This window comes from Mirounga leonina, unplaced genomic scaffold, assembly GCF_011800145.1.
Source record: "Mirounga leonina isolate KUSES-001 unplaced genomic scaffold, KU_Mleo_1.0 Mir_166, whole genome shotgun sequence".
In the NCBI taxonomy this organism is placed as follows: Eukaryota; Metazoa; Chordata; class Mammalia; order Carnivora; family Phocidae; genus Mirounga; species Mirounga leonina.
Window position 1 is genome coordinate 11,068,355 of NW_023270418.1, and position 21,965 is coordinate 11,090,319.

General features: G+C 34.2%; 1 protein-coding gene across 15 annotated transcripts in view; it reads right to left on the reverse strand.

Annotated features, from left to right (window-relative positions):
* IMMP1L (inner mitochondrial membrane peptidase subunit 1) overlaps nt 1-21,965 on the reverse strand; it is a 79,491-nt gene that overhangs the window by 20,127 nt on the left and 37,399 nt on the right. For 12 of the 15 annotated variants that reach the window (XM_035012496.1, XM_035012497.1, XM_035012495.1 and 9 more), the window contains 4 exons: nt 6,148-6,281; nt 5,028-5,105; nt 4,485-4,573; nt 401-527 (listed from right to left, as the gene is read on the reverse strand). In XM_035012496.1, the coding sequence (XP_034868387.1) occupies nt 401-527; nt 4,485-4,573; nt 5,028-5,105; nt 6,148-6,252 (399 nt within the window). In that variant the 5' untranslated portion in view covers nt 6,253-6,281. The remainder of the gene's footprint in view (nt 1-400; nt 528-4,484; nt 4,574-5,027; nt 5,106-6,147; nt 6,282-21,965) is intronic. The other 3 variants (XM_035012504.1, XM_035012505.1, XM_035012506.1) reach the window with 1 other exon arrangement.

Consider the following 21,965-nt stretch of genomic DNA (forward strand, 5'->3'; position numbering starts at 1 on the left):
TTATGTTGATATGTCTTTTTATTGGTGAAGTTAACCTTGATCACTCAATTAAGGTGGTGCAAGTTTCTCCTCTACCAACTACTATCTGTCCCTTTGTAATATCTTGAAAGAGATACCTTGAGACTGTGCAAATAAACTATTTTTCTCAAACTTTTGCCCAAAATTTTGACATCCATTGGTGAATCTTGCCTGCAACAATTATTGAGATATTTATATAGGGTTTTAAAAGAAACTAAAATATATAAAATATAATGGCCAAACTGTTCTGGATACAAACATACTTAACTTCTACTGAATGCAGCATTTTAACTTATATTCAAAATGTGAATTAAAGTTATTTTCTTTTGTCAGTGTGTTCAGTTAATATTAATCAATGAGTAATAATTAAAATGTTACTTACATAACTATGGCTTTTAAAGAAATCTGATGGACTATTGGTGAGGATTTTGTCTCCTTCCAAACCAATTACTCTTTTACAAATGTTTGATTTTGGATCACTTGGGCTTTTTGCAATCACAATGTCACCTCTGAGGGGAAAAAAGTCAAAGAAAGGTCAGTGTTATTTATTAAACATAAATACATGGATGGCACTGCTATAATACTTTTATAACTTAAACAAAGCCACACCCTTTATCCTCTCACATATTGACCCTCTCATATATTTACCAGCTTTGAGAAACTTTGTGACTGAGTTTTATGGGTCAGAATCCAACAGGAGTAGTGGAAAAACTATTAGAAGATTTTAAAATTTCTGGTAATTCCATAACAACCATCTTCTGCACTTTATCCACTATGTGTTACTTCTGTATCCAAATTTTTAGAACCAAAACTACAGAAAAGCAATTCCACATAAGTACCACCAAATTAAGTAAATTTTACTGTCCAGCCATTAGTACTGATTGACTCTAGAGCACATAAAAACATAGGAACAGCATAAATATTTCCCTAGAGCTCAAAGAATCAAGGAATTACAGCATATAAATAACAAGATAATTTACAGTATAGTCAAAAAAACTTCTTTTTGAGGAAGAATATCAGAAGACACAGCCAAATAAAATGCTAAAAGCTGCCCAAACGTATACTACAAAAAGTAAATTGGTATATCAAACATAGAATACCAACATGGGTATGAATACATGTAGAAGGCATGATTCATGGAAGAAGTAACAATATACATGTATTAGAAGAAAAAGAAAGATCTTTAAAAGTGTAAATGAACGAGACAAAATGGAGGAAGGAGACAAAATAGGACTAAGCACTCACCAAACAGAACACAACACTCTTTCTGAAAAAAATGAGTAGTAAGTGAATTCTGTCGACTAACACACATATTTGAAAGGATTTAATTGTCTATATTATCTGTACATAGTTCCATAAATAATTTGATGTTACTTATAATAAAAGGTGCATATATTAAAATATCAAAAGCCATCAAAAGGAAAATGACAGTCAAATCAGAAACCTAGTTATCGCTACATATAAGTATTAATAAGAGTTCTAAACCTTTTGGTAGCCAAGTCAAAAATGAAAATCTGATTAATTACACAGGAATGATTAACAAAATAAAGTTTAGTTTGGGAGGTAAAACAAAACTGTCTTAAACACCTAAATCAAAGAGGAATATACAAGAAGGATTCTCATGTAAGGTAATAAAAGACACCATCCTCCTCAGAAATTTTACAGTAATAGTATTCAGGGGAATGATAATTTCTTGTGGTTAGAGTTGAAAGCTATTAAAACACTAAATTCTATATTTGCAGGTATTATAAGGATGCCTTTTTTTTGAAATGGGATAAACTAGTCTCTTTTCAACCAAATGGAACCATGCCAGTGGAACTTTCGGATGAACAAGTTTGCAAAGATTATTACATACTAAACAAAGTTGATTTTGGCTAGCTTTGGGGAAAGAAATGTTTTCTGTGGGTGTTTTATTCAGCTTTCATTTTTTAACAAAATAATAAATATGATCCTTAAATTCTGCACTTACATGGCAACATAAAAATCATAATTCAGCCAAGGTAGCTTTTTAAAAATATTTAATCATTTTAAAATTTTTATTTATTTATTTATTTTAGTTTAGGTAGGCTCCACGCCCAATGTGGGGCTTGAACTCACAACCCTAAGATTAAGAGTCACATGCTCTACTGACTGAGCCAGGTGCCCCTCAGCCAAGGTGTTTTTACAGAAACCAATATTTATGCAGACTATACTTCTGATGGTATAACTAGATATATGTATAGAGCTTAGATCAAAGTAATTATTCCTTGTTTTCTCAACTCTTTTCAAATAGGGTTTTAAAAGGAACTTAATAGAAATTTTCCTTTCTCATTTATAGTTATAAACATGCTTATTATCCAGTTAAATTGTAAGCTTTTGAAAAGGGTCAATATCTTACTCATCTTAACATTCTTTGTACTACACATCTTATAAATTAGGTGCTCATTAACTATTTGGTGAAAGAATAAGTAGTAATAGTAGTAATAAGAGACTCTGTTTTAAATATGAGTGTTCTGTGCATTTAACTGAAAAGAGATCCATGTGCTTTAGATACCAGTTATGGAGACTTTCATTTTTCCTAAATGGATGGCTATTCTAGCTTTAGAAACAAGCAGCTAGCTAACGGATCTCTTGCCAAGGGTCAGAGATTCCCCTGAAATCTCAGGAGTTCTGTGCTACAGATAAAAGAAAAAGAATACTCAGAACAGTACTATTTTTAAAGTTGAACTTGCAAACTGACAACCTTGGTTATAAAAGTTATTTGGTATATGTCATATAAATGCCAGATTTTAAGCTGTCCTTCAATCTAAGGGGCCCCTTGATTGAACCAAATACAAAATGAAACCTTACAAGAATCTTAACTTACTGAATGTAGTTATTTGTATTACCCATCTGAATGCAAAGATTATCTATTTTAAAAAAAAAAGATGATTTTGAGCTATTCATTCACCATCTATTTAGCCAACAAGTTCAGCTCCTTGTTAAGGATGCTCAAGGACTGAGAGTAAAATCATGTCAATAGCATGGAAAATAGCAGCTTATCTTCATGCTGCAGTGATGCTAGGCCTCCAGTTAATCCAAAGACTGTATGAAGTGATTTGGATATAAGTTAAAAAGAAAAGAAAGCTAGAACACAACCTGTTACATCTTATTTTATAACCCCATAATTATCAATTAGGTGTCTTGAAGTTGTTATGAGTAAAAGATCTGAAGGAGAATTTTACCTAGGGACGATGCTAGACTATACAGCTTGACCAAGAGATAACTTCTATCTACAGAATCTAAAATTCAAAGAACAGTTTTACACCATTCTTGATGACTTTTAGGTAATGTGAAACAGACTACAGAAAAGGCAAAAAATGAAAGAGGAGTGCTTAAACCTACTTATACCATAAGCTAAATACCAACTCTAGTGAGCCAAATTTGAAGTTTATGCAAATGAAAAGGTGGTATTATTTTTTCAGAGTTATGAAAAACTAATGAACCCAAAATTTTAGGGAATCAGGTGCCCTTTAGAAAATACATTAAATTACTAATACTTGACATTCACTCAGAAGGAATAATATACAGTTAAGTAGAATAAACAGTATCACAGGGACTGGAAACACCATTTAGAATAGGATTTTTAAAAATTTAGTTGCACTGATATGTGGAATTTGAGAAACAAGACAGAGGATCATAGGGGAAGGGAGGGAAAAATGAAACAAGATGAAACCAGAGAGGGAGATAAACCATAAGAGACTCTTAATCTCAGGAAACAAACTGAGGGTTGCTGGAGTGGAGGGGGGTAGGAGGGATGGGGTGGCTAGGTGATGGACACTGGGGAGGGTATGTGCTATGGTGAGTGCTGTGAATTGTGTAAGACTGATGAATCACAGACCTGTACCCCTGAAACAAATAATACATTATATGTTAATTTAAAAAAAAAAAAAAAAACAACCTTAGTGGCAAACAGTATTTGTAAGGAGTTTTTCAACTTAATCAATTGGGAGACTCGGGATAGATAAGATTCCTGGCTCCCAGCTATATATGGTGCTATCGTCTAAAGATCATCAAGTGCTCATCATAAGCTGTGGAGAATAAGACAGTCATCAATAGAAATACAGTATTAAAAAATGTAAAGACCAATCACTGATTTGGTATGTAATGTAGTTCCTAAGTCCCTAGGTTCTTCACTCAAAACTCTGTAGAGCCACCCCCCCCCTCCGACCAAAAGTAAAGTAGGCTTGATCGTACATTATAAAAGGGACTGCTGTTCTATTTCAGCCAATAATGCAAGGGACACAAGGACCCAAAAGACTGTGCATGTTTACAGAAACTATTAAAATTTCTCAAACAGAGAAAATATTTGAATTAAAATTTTAACTAGCTGGCCATTAATTTGGTTATTTAAAAAAGTTTTTAAAGATAAAGTTAAACTACAAAAAAGACACAATGTGTATACATGTTTTCACTATAACTTTAATATATCTATGACAGAAATTTACCTTTGGATACCATAAAAATGTCGACTAAGATTTTCTGCAAAGACAATATCTGAATTTTGAATTGTAGGCTCCATTGATGGTCCAGAACACTGAAAAGAGAGGTAATTTTTTAATTTGAATTGAAACCCTTTTTTAATGTAACAAATTATCTGAACAGGCTTTAAGAAAGAAAATCAAACAAATGTTCTTCAAGTTTGGAGGATGATTTATAAGTTGGAAGCTGCTAGATAAGCTCAACCCTACACAGTGGCCACCAGATCTGGAAACACAGGCAAAAACTTAAAAATAGTTTACTGAGAATACATTACAATATATGAATAAAATACCTATGTTTCCAAATTTTGATCATCCTGTATAATGTAAGCTCCATGAGGTCAGGGACCTTATCACTCATGTTCCCAGTTATATAACCAGTGCCAAAAAGAGTGCTTGGCATAAAGCTGATAATAAATATTTGAAAAAATAAATGAATTATTTATTTATTTTGTTGCTATTATCAAATACCCAGTGCCCATGATGGTAATTTATTAAGTAGTATCATACTCTTCTCAACAAGTTCGTGCCTTGAGTTCTCTTCCAACAGAATAGCTTACTCATTTGATGGGGCTGCAACTTCATTTTCTATTGAAAAAACAGTGGCATAATGAGATGCAATTTAAAAACTTTCTATTGGAGTGTGTTAAAACAATGATCTTCATATATACCTCAAAACTGTAATAAATGATCATTGCCACTTAAAATATCTAAATACAACGGTCTCCATTGACTTCACTTAGGCGTTGATAAAACTTTTTACTCAAAACCTCCTACTGAGGCAGAAATAATAAAGAACACAATGAAAGTTTATGTCTGCTACCTCTGTAGCCCACTGGAAGTACCAATGTAAATTTAAAAAAAGAGGAGACTTTCAGTTAAATATATTTGCATTTCTCCAGCTAAATTTGAGGTTGTATGACTGTGAATCCCTTAGAGTAAACCTGATAAAAATAGCAATACCACCAACAAAACCCACTCACCGGGCATTCAATTTATTCTTTCATTTACCTGACAAAAGATCAGTACAGTCACAGTTGACAGATTTATTATGCAATATTTAGAAAAAGCATTGGTTGGGGGGCAGCCTTAGCATTTTAATATTGACACCAAGCAGAATAATCATTTGTTTTAATGACAGTTAAACACAACTGTTTAAGAGCAGGAGTTTTGAAAATCAGAGAATCTGTGTTGAAATTCCAAATCTACTTACTAACTGTGGAACCTGAAGCAAGTGACTTAAGCTTTCTGAGCCTCAGTTTGTCATATATATAATGGATTTCTAGTAAGTATCTCACAGAGTGGAAAAGATTAAATGAGCTAATAAATATAAAACATCAAACATCACTGGAACACAGTAAGTAGAAATCAATAAATGATGAAACTATTATTAGATTATTAATAGGGCCCATCAGAATACAGAACCATATTTGAAGTAATGGTTCTTAATTTTATACCAGTGCTAATTCCAACACAGTCTCTTACATCCCACAATTTAGAAAGATTTTATGTTTTAATAGTCACATTTTAGTCACTAAATGACTTCAATTAAAATAAAGGAAAAACACATTTTCCTTCAATTAAAAAAAGTACATACTTAAAATTATTATTCTTTTATGTAAAAACTTACCATGACAACACCACCAACGTATTCAAAAGCACAATGAGCTATACAGCCATACTGAATAGTATAGCCAACAAGTCGAAAGGTTTTTCCCAGAACACCGCGGAGCATAGTTCTATGCAGACTCTGCTACCATTGGCCTGATGGTAAATTTCAAAAAGTTTCATAATCAATACTATTTAAAACACTTAAGAAATAGCTCAACTGTAAAATATTTACAATCACCCAGAATGAGAGTAAATGCCTAATACAGTTTGGTGCAGAAAAGCAAGAGCTTATTTTCATTTGTCTTAATGATATTTTAAATGGCAAATTAAAGCCACTTAATATTTTTTTTTTTAAAGATTTTATTTATTTATTTGAGACAGAGAGAATGAGAGACAGAGAGCATGAGAGGGAGGAGGGTCAGAGGGAGAAGCAGACTCCCTGCCGAGCAGGGAGCCCGATGCGGGACTCGATCCCGGGACTCCAGGATCATGACCTGAGCCGAAGGCAGTCGCTTAACCAACTGAGCCACCCAGGCGCCCAAAGCCATTTAATATTTTGATCCGAACAGAGATTATATTCAGATATCACTGGGTTTACATATAAATTAGATAACTAGTAGACTCTGATTTTATCTGTCTCCTTTCATGCTTTGATTTTTTTCTTGGTATTAATATAGATACCTAAGAAAAGATATTAACTCAAAGTAGTAATAATAGTTTTTCATACTGTTGCCTGCTATACTATATCAGTTCTTGCCATAATATGACATAAAAGAGAAAGCACTAGAATAGGTATATGGAAATTCAAGTATTAAATTGATACTTTCATTAACTTGTATGATCTTCAATGACTTACTTAACCTCTCTTGGCCTGGAAATAATATCTTATTGAATGGTTCTGAGAATAAAATTCAATAACATGTCAAAGTGCTTTGTAAATTACACAGTTACATTCAGTTGTCAGTTATTGACTACTGATACAGTAATGAACACATTAATACTATGAAACAACATAAAGAACCATATAAAGATTTTTTTAAAGCTACCTAAAAAGTTAATATTATTCATCTAAAATATTCCTAGTAATCTGTCTCTTCCCTTTCCATTTATCTGTTACAACTATGTTTCAAGAATTTCTCAACTAATGGCCTAACGTATAGGCCTAGGCTACTATGCACTGTTCTCAGATTAAATTTACTGAAACAAATCAATAATAGTAATATGATGTAACATTTGCTCAATACTTGCTATATACCAGGCTTTACAAATTAACCTCTGCAGATATTATCATCCTCATTTTATAGATAAGAAAAAGGAGCCTAAGCATAGTAAACTTCCGTACTCAACATCACAAAGTTGGAAAAGGATTATGTTACACTGACTCCTGTATTACTCCCCTCCTCCCACAAACTCAGTGGCTCTCTCCTGGATGAAGTACAGATTAGACTCATTTTCAGGATCCATGAGAGATGGCTCCCATCCCATCCTCAGTTTCCAAGCTGATCTTCCCTGATACTCCTACATGACCTGACTACTCAATAATACTGGTTTGTTCTTCAGGTAAACTTTGCCAGCAAACACTTATTTATGCCAACACCCATGCTTGGAATAGTCTTCATGATATCCATCATCTATCTAATTTGTAACTCTTCTCCAAATGCTCTCAATAGGCAAGATTTTCTTTCTCTTCTGGGTTCCCATGGATCTTAACGTTCGTTTTTTAAAAATATATAGCATTGAGAGCACTTTTTCTAAAAAGTTGACCTGCCTGAATTTAGAACCTGGATCCACCATATTTTAGCTGTGTGACTTCCAGGAAGTTATTATGCCTCAGTGAGTCTCAGTGTCTTTATCTGTAAAATGGACTTAATACCGGGCACCTGGGTGGCTCAGTCGTTAAGCGTCTGCCTTCGGCTCAGGTCATGATCCCAGGGTCCTGGAATCGAGTCCCACATCGGGCTCCCTGCTCAGCGGGAAAGCCTGCTTCTCGCTCTCCCACTCCCCCTGCTTGTGTTCCTGCTCTCGCTATCTCTCTCTGTCAGACAAATAAATAAAATCTTAAAAAAAAAAAAAAAGGACTTAATACCTATCTAAAAGAGTTAGGACTATATGCAATCAGTCATGTAATCTGTGTTACAGAGTATTTCAATAAATGCTAGTTATTGTATCATTCACTTAGCAATTCACATATGCTTTATAACCTCATAATATTAGTTGCATTTTCAATTATCTAAGTTTCTTGCTAACTGATCTTTAAATAATAGAATTTTACAGCCTGCAGCATAGGACTATATCTTTTATATGTGTTATATTAGTGTTCATTCACCTATTAAACATTTACTATGTCTCCTCCTCTAACAAGTCTTCCTTGGCACCCTCCCAAGAAATGTTACTTATGCTTTGTGTCACTCACCTTCCTTACGCATACACTGATTATAATGCTTACCACACTATATTGTTTATATTTTTTTCCCTTATTACACTACATTTGTTTATATGTCTGTGGGCAGTGACTGTGCTAATCATCTTTGAATCTGCAGGGCCTACCAAAGAAGACAGTAAACAGAAGGCTTATCTGAGGAAATCAACGAATGAATTTTGAACCCAATCTCCTATGCCTTCTATATCTTCATTATTATAGAATGGTTATAATGTTCAAAATGATGAGAAGACAGCTGAGACTTTTGGTTAATGAAGAGACATGTTAATGTCATATTCACTGACAAAAGAAATTGTCAGTAACATATTAAAAAGTTTTCTCATTAAATCATTCAGGTAATACGAAAAATAACTCCTCCCATCAGGAGGAATGAGAAATTTGGTTTAGTTATAACTGTTGTATTTTAAAAATTAGTAATTTTTGGAGCTCAAAAAATAAAAAGTGCTATTTAAAAATAAAAACACTTTATAATTGAAACTATTAATTCAAACAGACTTAAGAGGAAAACTGAAATAATAACAGAGTAAATTTTATCTATAAAGTTAATTAGGTTGCCTAGGAACTACTTTGCTCTAACTTTCTCTAAATTAGGGAAAAGTGGGATAAGTCCTATAGCTTAGCTCTGAAAATGTGATCTATGATAATAAATCCTAAAAGTAGTGCGATGGATATTACATTTTAAAACTAAAATAAAAATGGGCTTACATTAGAGAGGAGATAATATTATTAAACAAGAGGAAACATATGGCACTTACCAAGAAGCTATTGCTAATATAGGTGAAAGGTGAAATTAGAGGTTCAATCACTTAGCAATCTACCAAAATTTAAAACATTTGGATTATGCAATAGAAGCCACTTGGTTAAAAAACATACTCAAAAATACAAAGATGCTGTAACTATACAATGGTTCTGAGTCACTGAGAAGGCTTGTTATTCACTCCCATTCAGAAGTAATTGGGGCCATAAAGCCTTTTTTTATGACACAGATAATGCCCAACTCCAAATACAATGTTTGTAATGAAACGGTCTCATAAAATATCAGAAGAAAGAAGTTGACACTGTTTCTTCCTGACAGATATTGGCAACACGATAGAGTGTGAAGTATCTAAAATTACTTTGGATATTAGTCTCTTAAGGGGGAAAAGAGAGCTATAGAGAGAAATCTGAGGATAAAGGCTATTTGGCCCTGTATTTTAAAAGTGCATTGAGAAGCACTGTTGAGAAATATTGAAACTGAGAATCAGAGCCCATGGATTTTTTTTTTTTAAGAGTAATCTTAAAAAAGGGCGCCTGGGTGCTCAGTCGCTAAGCATCTGCCTTCAGCTCAGGTCAGGATCCCAGAGTCCTGGCATTGAGCCCCACATTGGGCTCCCTGCTCAGCGGGAAGCCTGCTTCTCCCTCTCCCATTCCCCCTGCTTGTGTTCCCTCTCTCGCTGTGTCTCTCTCTGTCAAATAAATAAATAAAATATTTAAAAAAAAAAGAGTAATCTCAGAGTGGAAAGTAGCATTCATATAAAACACAAATAAGCCACACACTGCTGGCACTTAGTAGCCTTACTAGGAAAAAAGATTAAGACAGAGGTTATAAACCCCTGGTTTACGTAGTTATTTCAAAGGTCCATGAATCTATATGTGCATATATGCACTGGATAACTTCTGCTTGTCCCTTCAGATTTACTCTCCGCCCTTCTCCATACTACTCTCTGCCCGAGGAAAACTGACCTATATGAAATACATCAAGGCACTCCTGTACTCTTTAATTCAACTCCAGCAGGAAGTCAAAGGAAGGAAGAGTTATGTATTTTCCTGGTTCCTTTCCTGTGGACTCTTCTTAGGCTCACTATGTCTTTGCCAAAGGCAGTCTGCTGTGCAGTAATTGCTCTTTTAGGTTCCTATAACCCTTCCTTTCCCTGGTCCCTTCGAGTTTAGGAGTGAAAACAGATTTACTGATGCTAGATCCTGTTCCAACCCTGGTGATTCTCCAGTATCTTGTGCACACCTCTGTAATTAGTTTCTGTAAATAAACCTTCCTTAAATTATCCTATTTTGAGTGTGTCAGCTGTTTCCCATAGGCACCCTGATGATATACTACTTGCTAAAAAAACAACTCATCATGTAGAAGTTTACAATATTTGATATTGATGAAGTAATTCTCATAAACAGGCATTTGCAACACTGCTGATGGTTGTGCAAAACAGACAACCCCTAAGAAGAGGAATGTGGCTATTTTAATGACATATACATTTTACTTTCTGACCCAACAATCCCCACTTTTAGGAATTATCCAAAAAAATACAGCGCCAAGATTCAAAAACATCATGTGCACAAGATTCTTTATATTACCATTATCGGAAATAGCAAAATCAGAAACAAGTCAAATATACATCCATAGAAAACAGGTTAACTAAATTACGGCATATCCACACAAAGGAGTTCTATACACGCATGGGCGGGGAAAAGAGTTCTATGAGCTGATATGAAATGATTTCTAGGTAAACTACTTAAAAAAAAAAGGTGCAAAATAGTAACATCATTTCTGGGAAAAAGGAAAGAGAATATATATATATATATTTGTTTTGTTTGTTTGTTTTCAAAAAGAAAATAACCCAGGGGCAGCTGGGTGGCTCAGTAAGTTAAGCGTCTGCCTTCCACTCAGGTCATTGATCCCAGGCCCTTGGAATGGAGCCCCGAATCAGGCTCCCTGCTCAGCAGGGAGTCTGCTTTCCCCCACACCCCCTCTTTCTCTCAAATAAATAAATAAAAATCTTTAAAAAAATAAAAGAAACCAGAAGATAATGAAAGTGGTTACATTTATAAAGGGAGTAGATGGGAACAGTGTGAAAGGGACAAGGACAAATACACCTCTGTATATAGTTCTGAGTCAAATGCTTTTACATACCAAAAAAAAGAGAAGTAAAAAAGATTTAAAAAGGGAATTTAAAAATTGAAAACAAGAAAAATAAGCCTATCTGTATACTCAAAATGCCAACACTACCAAAGAGAAGAAGTAATTCAAGTATTTTTGAACACATACAGTCTATATAGTCTAAGGTCAAAAAAACTTACAAATGAAATCTTAAACTTCTCTTAGGTTTATTATTCTTTTATGTGTATTTCAGATAACACAGATGAGTAAACATTAAATTACTGGAAGCAAGATTCTCAATGTTAGAGGGAAAGAAGCAAGAAATACAGAATGAGAAGTTAAGGATGAGTTGGGAGGTATAAAAACAAACATTTAAATAAAGAAATATGGGGCGCCTGGGTGGCTCAGTTGTTAAGCATCTGCCTTCGGCTCAGGTCATGATCCCAGGGTCTTGGGATCGAGCCCCACATCGGGCTCTCTGCTCGGCGGGAGGCCTGCTTCTGCCTCTCCCACTCCCCCTGCTTGTGTTCCCTCTCTTGCTGTCTCTCTCTCTGTCAAATAAATAAATCTTCAATAAATGAATAAATAAATAAATAAATAAATAAATAAATAAATAAATAAATAAATGTGTGTGTGTGTGTCTGCCTGCCTATATTAAATATCATCCTAGCTCTGACCACTGAAAAGAAGCAATGACACTGCAGTAGTAATGAGCACACTTAGCACTCAGAGTTTTGGGTTCCAATTATCATTCCCCAATAGGAGAAATAGTTTAGGGCAGAACAATCTTGTGCCAAAAAGCAAGTATGTGCTCAAAGACAAATGCAGACATAGGAACCATTTTAAAGAGTCTCCCACTGGCCAAATGTGGGATTAAAAAAAAAAAAAAAGTAATAACAGTAATGGATAATACATTAGATTTAAAATAAAATCTATTGAGTACATACTGATTTTTTAAAAAAGATGTATGTGTTGGAGACAGGAAAAATCCTTTATCAAAATATGCCAGCTAATAAATATAGAGGGAATAATAAAACTACTACATCAATCTAGTAACTGATTCAGGCAAGGGTCGGTCAATAGATGCTAAAAATTACTGGGTGAAAGGTTGTTGGTAAACAGGATATGTGCAAAGTATTAAAGTAAATAACTTATTAATTAAATAAAATACCTTTAATCAAGAGATCTGGCAAACATTATCTTATATGCAAATATATGCTGCATAAATAATGGTACAAACTGATATGATGTAGCTCCTTGCATTGATGCAATGACAAGTACATCATCATCTGTGTACTATTCTTAAAAATGTGTAACCTGAATCTAATTATGAATAATCAGACGTATCCATTCCATATATTCCTTGTGGTCATTCTACAAGACAATAACTTGAACACTTAAAAAAAATATAAGTTCAATGGAAGAAAAGCAAATAATAAAACTACAATTTTAATTACAAAAAAATACAAGGACATGATGATTAAATACAGTATGAAATCCTTAACTGGACCCTGGAGTGAAAGAAAAAAAAAGGCAATAAAAGACATTATGGGGATAATGGGAAATTTGAACATGGTTTGTAAATCAAATACATCATTGTTTCAATATTAAATTTCTTCTTTTTTTAAAGATTATTTATTTCAGAGAGAGAGCGTGCCCAAGAGCTGGAGGGACAGAGGGAGAGGGAGAGAGACTCTCAAGCGGACTCCATGCTGAGTGTGGAGCCTGACACGGGGCTCAATCCCACAACCATGAGATCATGACCTGAGCCGAAACCAAGAGTCAGACACTCAACCAACTGCACGTAGGCACCCCACAATGTTAAGATAACACTATCACGACTGTGCAGGAGAACAATCTTGTTCACGGGAGAGAAACACTGATTTAGAGACGAATGTCATGTCTGCAACTTTCTTTCATATAGTTTACTTCTACTACTGAGAAAAAGAGGTGGTAGATGTAAATAGAGAAGTTTATAGACAGACACATAAACATATATACACACATAAATACTTACATACAGATGTATATATACAGAAGAATAGAGAAAGCTAATGTAGCAAAATGTTCATTGTAAATCCAGATGGGGTGTAAACAAATGTGTATAGTACTATTCTTTTTCAACTTTATTATAGAACATAACTTTTTTAGAAAAGAAGCACCTGCAGGGGAAAAGGGTATTCTCATAGTCATTCAGTCATTCAACAAATACTTACTGAGCTTCTACTATATGCCAAACACTGCATTCAGCTCTGGAAATAGAATACTGAACATGATGCCTGTCCTTATAGAGCTTATAGTTTATTGGGACAGATGTCACAAACATACAAAGTAAAGAAATAAATACATAAATATATTAAGTACTTTACAAAAGGAAAAATTAGGATAATGTGATAAAGACTGATGGGTGGGGCATATTTTCTTTAGGATGAATCAGGAAAGATTTCTCTAAGGAAATACCATTGAAGTTAGGTTCTGAAAAACAAGAAAATTACAGTTATGGAGGGGGTGGGAAGAACATTATGGGCAGAAGAAACAGCATGCATGTGTTTAAGGAACTAAAAGAAGGGTGAAGCCCTATGTAAAGGACATAAAATGAGACTAAAGAGATAAGCAAGATTATTCAAGGTCTTGCAGAATTTTGGATTTTATTTTTATTTTTTTAAATTTTTGTTTGTTTGTTTGATTTATTCATGAGAGTCAGAGAGAGAGAGAGAAGCAGCAGCAGAGGGAGAAGCAGGCTCCCCGCCCAGCAGGGAGCCCAACGCGGGACTCGATCCCAGGACCCTGGGATCGCGACCCGAGCCCAAGGCAGACGCTCAACCATCTGAGCCACCCAGGCGCCCCGGATTTTATTCTAGGAGTAATGGAAGCCACTGAAAGATCTTAAATAAACAGGACAGTAACATGACTTGATTTTCAATTTAATATCACCCTCATTGCTATGTAGGGAAGGACTGGAATGGGGGAAGAAATAAAAATGTTGGCAGGTCAGTTGGGCTGGACTCACTACACTGATGTCAGTGGAAATGAAGAGAAATGAATGGATTTGAGAAATTTAGGAGGCAAAATGAACGGCAAGGAAAAGGAAAGAATCAGGATGACTCTCAAGTTTCTGAGGGGGTTAATCAAGGTCTATCCACATCGTTTTATTCATACCCATATTTGGAATAGAAAACAGTTCAGTTTTGGTCATGTTAAATTTGATACATTCATAATTTTTCAAGTGGATGTGTATGAGACTGGAGCTCAAAGCAAGTTTCATACATGACAAGTCTTAAAAAAACCCCTATCTCAGTGAGGATTGTATTGTACTGCAAACAAGAGAAAACTAGAACAGTAATTTAAACAAGGAAGATATTTATTTTCTAACAACATTAGCTGCTACATCCAAGTTACAAGCAGAAAAAATTATTAAGAGTTTACTCCCTACTAATTTGTTGTTCTTTTATCTAGGAAAAAAAATTTTTTCCATTTACATCTAACTAGCCAAAACTATGTAATTAAGGGGTGCTAGGAGAATACTGCTATTTTCTTTATAAGTATTATAGCACTATTTTACCCTTAAAAATCATCTGGGTACTACCTGTAAAAAATTAAAACTTTTTAAAAAGTATGAAAGGGAGATGCAGAAAAGGAGACAATATAAACAGTCAACTGTTCAGAAAAGTCTGGCTATTCAGGAAAGCTAAAAAGTAGAGCAGGGTTTTTCATCTTCAGCAATATTAACACTTGGGGCCAGACAAGTCTTTGTTGTGGAGAGCTATCTTACACATTGTAGGATTTTTAGCAACTCTGGCCTCTAGATTCCAGTAGTATCCCCTTCCCCAGTTGTGACAATCTAAAATGTTTCCAGACATTACCAAATGTTCCCTGGGAAGCAAAACCAGCTTCAGTTGAGAACCACTGCAGTAGAATAATAGAAAGAATATAGTACTGAACAGGTTTTTTTAAACATAGAAACACAGCAGCATGCTTTGAGAGCCAATGGTAAGAATCCCACAGGGAGAGAGGCTAATGATGAGGAGCAATTACTGATGAGAAAGGGAAAAAAGATGGGGAAATAGATGACTGAACACTGAAGAAAGGAGGCAAGAGGAGGACTTCAATGACAGTTTTGACAGAGTAGTTTGTACCAGATTAACCTTCTTAATGAAAACAAGAAAACAATTATAAAATCTGAATAAAATATACAAAAGAGCTGTTTAGATGCATTAGGCAGCAATCTAGGCAGAATGTGAGGGGCTAGGATCTATGAAAGAAGGAAGAACATAAGGTAAGCTCCACATTCACTTGGCCTTTTCTCTGAGAGTATTGGCCAATTCACAGCACAGGAAAATAAGAATTTTAGGAGAAAGTGGCAGTCCCACTTAGCCAAGACAGAGGTTGGAATCTGTGGTTGTCAAAGAAGATGGCATGTGGGGGTCAAGCTGCAAACAGGAAGGGACCACAAGTCTGCATGCAATCTCTCCATGAGGTCCTAGCCAACTCCTAAACGGCCACGGAGCAGTGTGTGACTCCCAGAATATCAGCAGAAAGCAGTAGGTGAAAAGGCTAGAAACCTAAGCAAAGACGTCAGCAACCACAGAAAACCACACACACTGTGAGGGAGATAGGGGCTGGACTTCACTCCAAGGTTACCCATCTTAGTTAGGACTACAGTAAGGTTACCACTGGGAGTGAGGGCAAAACTGAAATAGATCAGCCTTAACAAAAAATACAACCAACCCTACACAGGATTAAAGCAACCTATTCATACACTACCTGCTGGGGAAAAACAAAACAAAACTAAAACCCTTAATTTTCATAGAACTCAACATTCTTTAGAATTCCTACAATACTTTTATAACCTTGGAGTAGGAAGACCTTTTTAAAAAAAAAATTGATGTAATTCATATACCATTAAATTCACTCTTTTAAGTTGTGAAATTCAGTGGTTTTAGTATATCCAAAGGCTTTTAGTATATCTATCACCATTATCTAATTCCAGAAAATTTTCATCATCTCAGAAGAAAAACAAAAAAACCCTACATCCATTAGCAGTCACTCTCCATTTCTTGCCCCCTTCCTTTTAGCTCCTAGCAACCATGCGTCTATGGATTTGCTTATTCTAGACATTTTATACAAATGGAATCATACAATACGTGGAGTTTTTTGTATTGGTTTCTTCTACTTGGCACAATGTTTCCAAGGTTCATACTTATTGTAGCATGCCTCAGCACATCATTCCTTTTTATGGCTGAATATTATTCCAATGCATGGATACATCATTTTTCTGTGTCCACTCATCAGTTGATGGACATATGGGTTTTCACTTTTTGGTTATTATGAAGAATGTGCTATGAACATTTGTGTATAGTTTTTGTGTGGTCACATGTTTTCAATTCTCTCAGATATATATCTAGGAGTAAAAATGCTGAGTCATATGAAAATGGTGTTCAACTTTTTGAAGAACTGCCAAATTGTTTTTACAAAGTGGCTGCACCATTTTTTATTTTCACTAGCAATGTATAAGGGTTCCAATTTCCCCACATTACTGCCAGTACCATTTGTTATTGTCCACATTTTGATTAGAGCCATCCTAGTAAGAGTGAAGTGGTATCTCATTGTGGCTTTGATTGGCATTTCCCTAATAACCAATGATGTTGAGCAGCTTTCCCATGTGTTTATTGGTCATTTTTATATCTTCCCTGGAGAACTATCTATTCAATCCCCTGACAGTTTTTTAAACTGGGTTATTACAATTTTTCATTTAATTCAATGAATGATTACAAGCATGCTATAAAATATGACCAAGTGACTTCATTCAATCAAAGCATGTTATAAAATAGAACAAAATGACTGAAATTCCAACAGAAAAAAACAGGTGATTCAAATATTGGTATTAATACAAAGATGAAAATAACTATGACTAACATTCAAAAAAATGGGGGAAAAGATGGTGAAGTTGAAGAGAGAATAAAACTATTAAAAAATCAAGTGAAAATTCTACACAACACAAAACCACAGAATAAATTAAAATTTAAAATTCATTACAATTACTAGCAGGTTAGACTCAGCCTAACAGAAGTAAACTTGAAGGTAGGTTGGGAGACAGTAATCAGACTGAAGCACAGGAAGGAAAACAGGTGGACAACACAGTAAACAAGTATAATCATGGATCTAAAGAAAAAAAGAATAGGACAGAAGCAATATTTTGAAGAAATACTGGTACAGAGCTTTCCAAAACTGATAAAAGACATTAACTCACAAGTTCAAGAAACTTAGCAAACCCTAAACAATATAAATCAAAAGAAACAAACAAAATACATCCAGGCACAAGGTGCCTGGGTGGCTCAGTCGTTAAGTGTCTGCCTTTGGCTCAGGTCATGATCCCAGGCTCCTGGGATCGAGCCCCGCATCAGGCCCCCTGCTCGGCCAGGAGTCTGCTTCTCCCTCTCCCACTCCCCCTGCTTGTGTTCCCTCTCTAGCTGTCTCTCTCTGTGTCAAATAAGTAAATAATCTTAAAAAAAAACAAAAAAAATACATCCAGGCACAGTACAGTAAAACTACTGAAATTAAGACAATGAGAAGACAAAACTGTGAAGACAATAAAAAGACTAATGGTTGCCGATTGGGAGGAGGGATGAATGGGCAAAGAACAGAGGATTTTTAGGGCTGTGAAAATTCTATGGTACTATAATGATGAATACATCATTATACATTTGACCAAGGCCAAAGAATATACAACACCAAGAATAAACTGTGAACTATGACCATTGGATGATTATGATGTGTCAATGTAGGTTCATCAATTATAACAAATGTACCACTCTGGAGGGGGATATCGATAATGGGCATTGTTATGCATGTGTTGGGACAGGGAGTACATGGGAAATCTCTGTACCTTCCCCTTGATTTTGCTGTAAATCTTAAACTGCTCTAAGAAAATAGTCTTTAAAAAAAGACAAAAAGGGCGCCTGGGTGGCTCAGTTGGTTAAGTGACTGCCTTCGGCTCAGGTCATGATCCTGGAGTCCCTGGATCGAGTCCCTCATTGGGCTCCCTGCTCGGCAGGGAGTCTGCTTCTCCCTCTGACCCTCCCCCCTCTCATGTGCTCTCTCTCATTCTCTCTCTCTCAAATAAATAAATAAAATCTTTAAAAAAAAAAAAGACAAAAAAATTTAAAAGTGGTCAGAAATATAAACTACTTTTCAAATGAATAATTCTGTCTGTTCAACAGAATGGCTAACTTTTTATAAGAAAAATGGAAACCAGAAAAAAATGCAATGTCATCTTTAAAGTGCTGAAAAGTACCCATCTATAAGTCTATACTCAGTGAAAAATCCCTTAAAAGCTAAAGCAAAATGAAAAACATTTTCAGAAAACAAGTTTTGAGAAAATTTTTGCCAGTGCACCTGTATATATACTAAGGGAGTAATTCAGGCAAAAACAAAATGAAACAGGCAAATGCAAAACAGAACAAAGAAAACTCAGAGTACATATTTAGATAAAGATAATGAAACCATTTGAAACAATAACAAAAATGTTTTTAGGGCTATAAGACATGTTAAAGTATTATTTACATCAACAATAGCACAAAAGGTAGAAGGGAGTTAAATGAAGTTAAATTAGTAAGTTTTTGCACAGTTCTCAGTGTTAAAGTGGTATCTGAGTTAATCAATATAAAGCCAAAAATGCATGTTATAATATAAAAAATAAAAATTGAAAGATTATATAACATAAGTTAATAGAAGAAAAAAGATCTGAGAGAGGAAAAATACTATGATTACAAAAGAAGGCAAGGAGAAATAAAAGAAAAACATGACACAAACACAAAACTAATGGAAAGATGGTAGACTTAATTCAAAAATAGTGTCCATTAAATCTAAAAGAATATGCCAATTAAACGATGAAGATTGCCAGATTAGATTTAAAACAAAACCAGCCACATTTCCTAGTCACAAACATTAAATATTAGGTAACAGAAATAATGAAAATAAAAGAAATTCCACACATACTCACCATTTATTTATATCAATAAATGAACAAACAGGCTCTAAGGTAGTACTAAAGACAAAAATAAATATTTCATAAGAATAAAAGGATTTTAAAAATTCAAAGGACTGAAAAACCATTCTATATTCTCTGAAATATTTAACAGAAGAGTTAAACTAGAATTCAGTAACAAAAAGGTAATTAAACATTTGCAAATGCTTGGAAGTTAAAGAACATACATCTTTAAAAATTCCCATTTTTACTAAACAATAAGGAAAATATGACACAAAAGGATGAAAATTAATGACCTAAGCATTTATCTCAGAAAGATAGAAAAAGAGGCACAGATTAAAACCAGAAACTACAGAGAAGAAAATAGTAACACAATCAATGATATAAAAATATCATAACATAAAATATAAAATAAATATAAATAAGATACAAAAAAAGCAAACACACAATAGCAAAAGTCAATGAAACCAAAAGCTGGTTGTTTTCCAAAATTAGTAAAACTAATAAACCCTAGCAGGTCTTGATCTGATCAGAGAAAAAAACAATGTGAGAGAGAACCCAAATTATCAGTATAAGGATTAAAAAAAGGAGTCAACACTAGAGATCCGACAAACATTAAATATCTTAGAAGGATGTTACAAAAACTTTAGCTTAATAACTCTAACATTTTAAATTAAGTTAAATTTAACTGATACATCTTCCCAAGACTGACAGAAGAAATTAAAATTCTGGATAGTCCTATGAGGTATACAAGAAATTTGTGATTAAAAATATTCCCACAAAGAAAAATTCAGGCCCAGATTGCTTCACTGATAAATTCTTCCAAACATTTAAGGAAGAAATAACATCAATCATAAACTCTGTAAATGAACAGAAAATGAAGGAATACTTCCCATCTGGTTTTATGCAGTCAGTATAACCTTGATACCAAAACTTGAAAGCAAAATTACAAGACCAATTCTCTCATTGACATAAATACAAAAAATCCTAAACAAAAATCAACAAACTGAATACAATGGTATATTAAAAAGAGCATGAGCAAATGGAGTTTATTCCAAGGACAGAAAGTTGGCATAACTTTTTAAGGGGGGAAGGGGAGAGAAAGAGGGAGAGAGAGAATCCCAAGCAGGCTCCATGCCCAGTGTGAAGCCCAACGCTTAACTGACTTAGCCACCAAGGTACCCCAGCATAACATTTTAAAATCAATTATTTATTCATAGAAAAAAAGAAAAAAAGAAAGAAAATCATGTGAACACCTACATTCACGCAGTAAAAGTATCTGATAACATTCAACACTTCTTTTGATAAACCTAGGAATAGAAGGGGACTTCTTTGAAACTATAAGGATTATCTACAATAACAAATAAACAACAATAACAAAATCTTAGAGCCCACATCATATTAATGGTAAACTAATGACATGACAATTCACTAAAAAAGATACAAAACCTGGAAAGGAAAAGTTAAAGGTCATCACTAACAAAAGGGACTTCTCTACATAGACAAAGAATAAACATATGCATTAGCAGGGTCTCTTGATACAAGATCAGTATGCAAAAAATCACTGAATTTCTACGTACTAGCAAAAATCAACTAGAAAACAAAATTTTAAAATACTATATATGACTTACTTAAAAAACAATAAAATACCATATACAGCAATACTAAAAAGCATCAAATACTTAAGACAAAGTCAAAGGAAATGTGTAGGACCTTTACAATGCTGAGAGAAAATGAAGACGACCTAAACAAGAGAAAGATACACTATACTTAGGGATTCGAAGCATTTCCAGTGTTACCAATTCTCCCTCATTCAATATACATTCAGTATAATTCCAGGGGAGATTTTTTCCAGTAGAAAATGGCATACTCATTGTAAGATACATATATAGAAATGCAAAAGACCTAGAGTGGCCAAGGCAAACATTAAAAAGAATAAAACTGGAGAAGCTTACTTCAAATATCAAGATTCATGATAAGTTTACAGTAAGAGAATATTATATGTGGTAAATTTAGACAAACAGACCAATGGAATCAAGAAAACAGTGCTACACTTACATGGATTTCTGATTTATAACAAAGGTTTTAGTACAGTCCAGTAGGAAAAGGATGGTCTTTTCAATAATTGGTGCTAGGTCAATGATACACATATTGGGGGAAAAAAACAAACCCTAACCTGTAACCTCACCAAGTATAAATATTAATTTGAGAGAGATTACAGACAAACATATGAATGGTACAGTAATAATACTTCTAGCAGAAAATGGAGATTATCTTCAATACTTCTGTGTAAGGCTAAAACACTAATCCTAAAAGACTGATCAATCTGATTTTGCTAAAATTAAAAACTTCTATATATCAAAAACACCATTTTTAAAAACGCAAAAAAACAGGGAAAAATATCTGTATCTATAGAGAAAGATACAGTGATCTCTCGATATATGTCTGGAAAAGGAACATTCAGAATATACAGAAAATGCCAACAAATCCATTTAAAAAAAGACAAAACAACCTAACAAAAATTAAGCAACACGAAGATTTCAC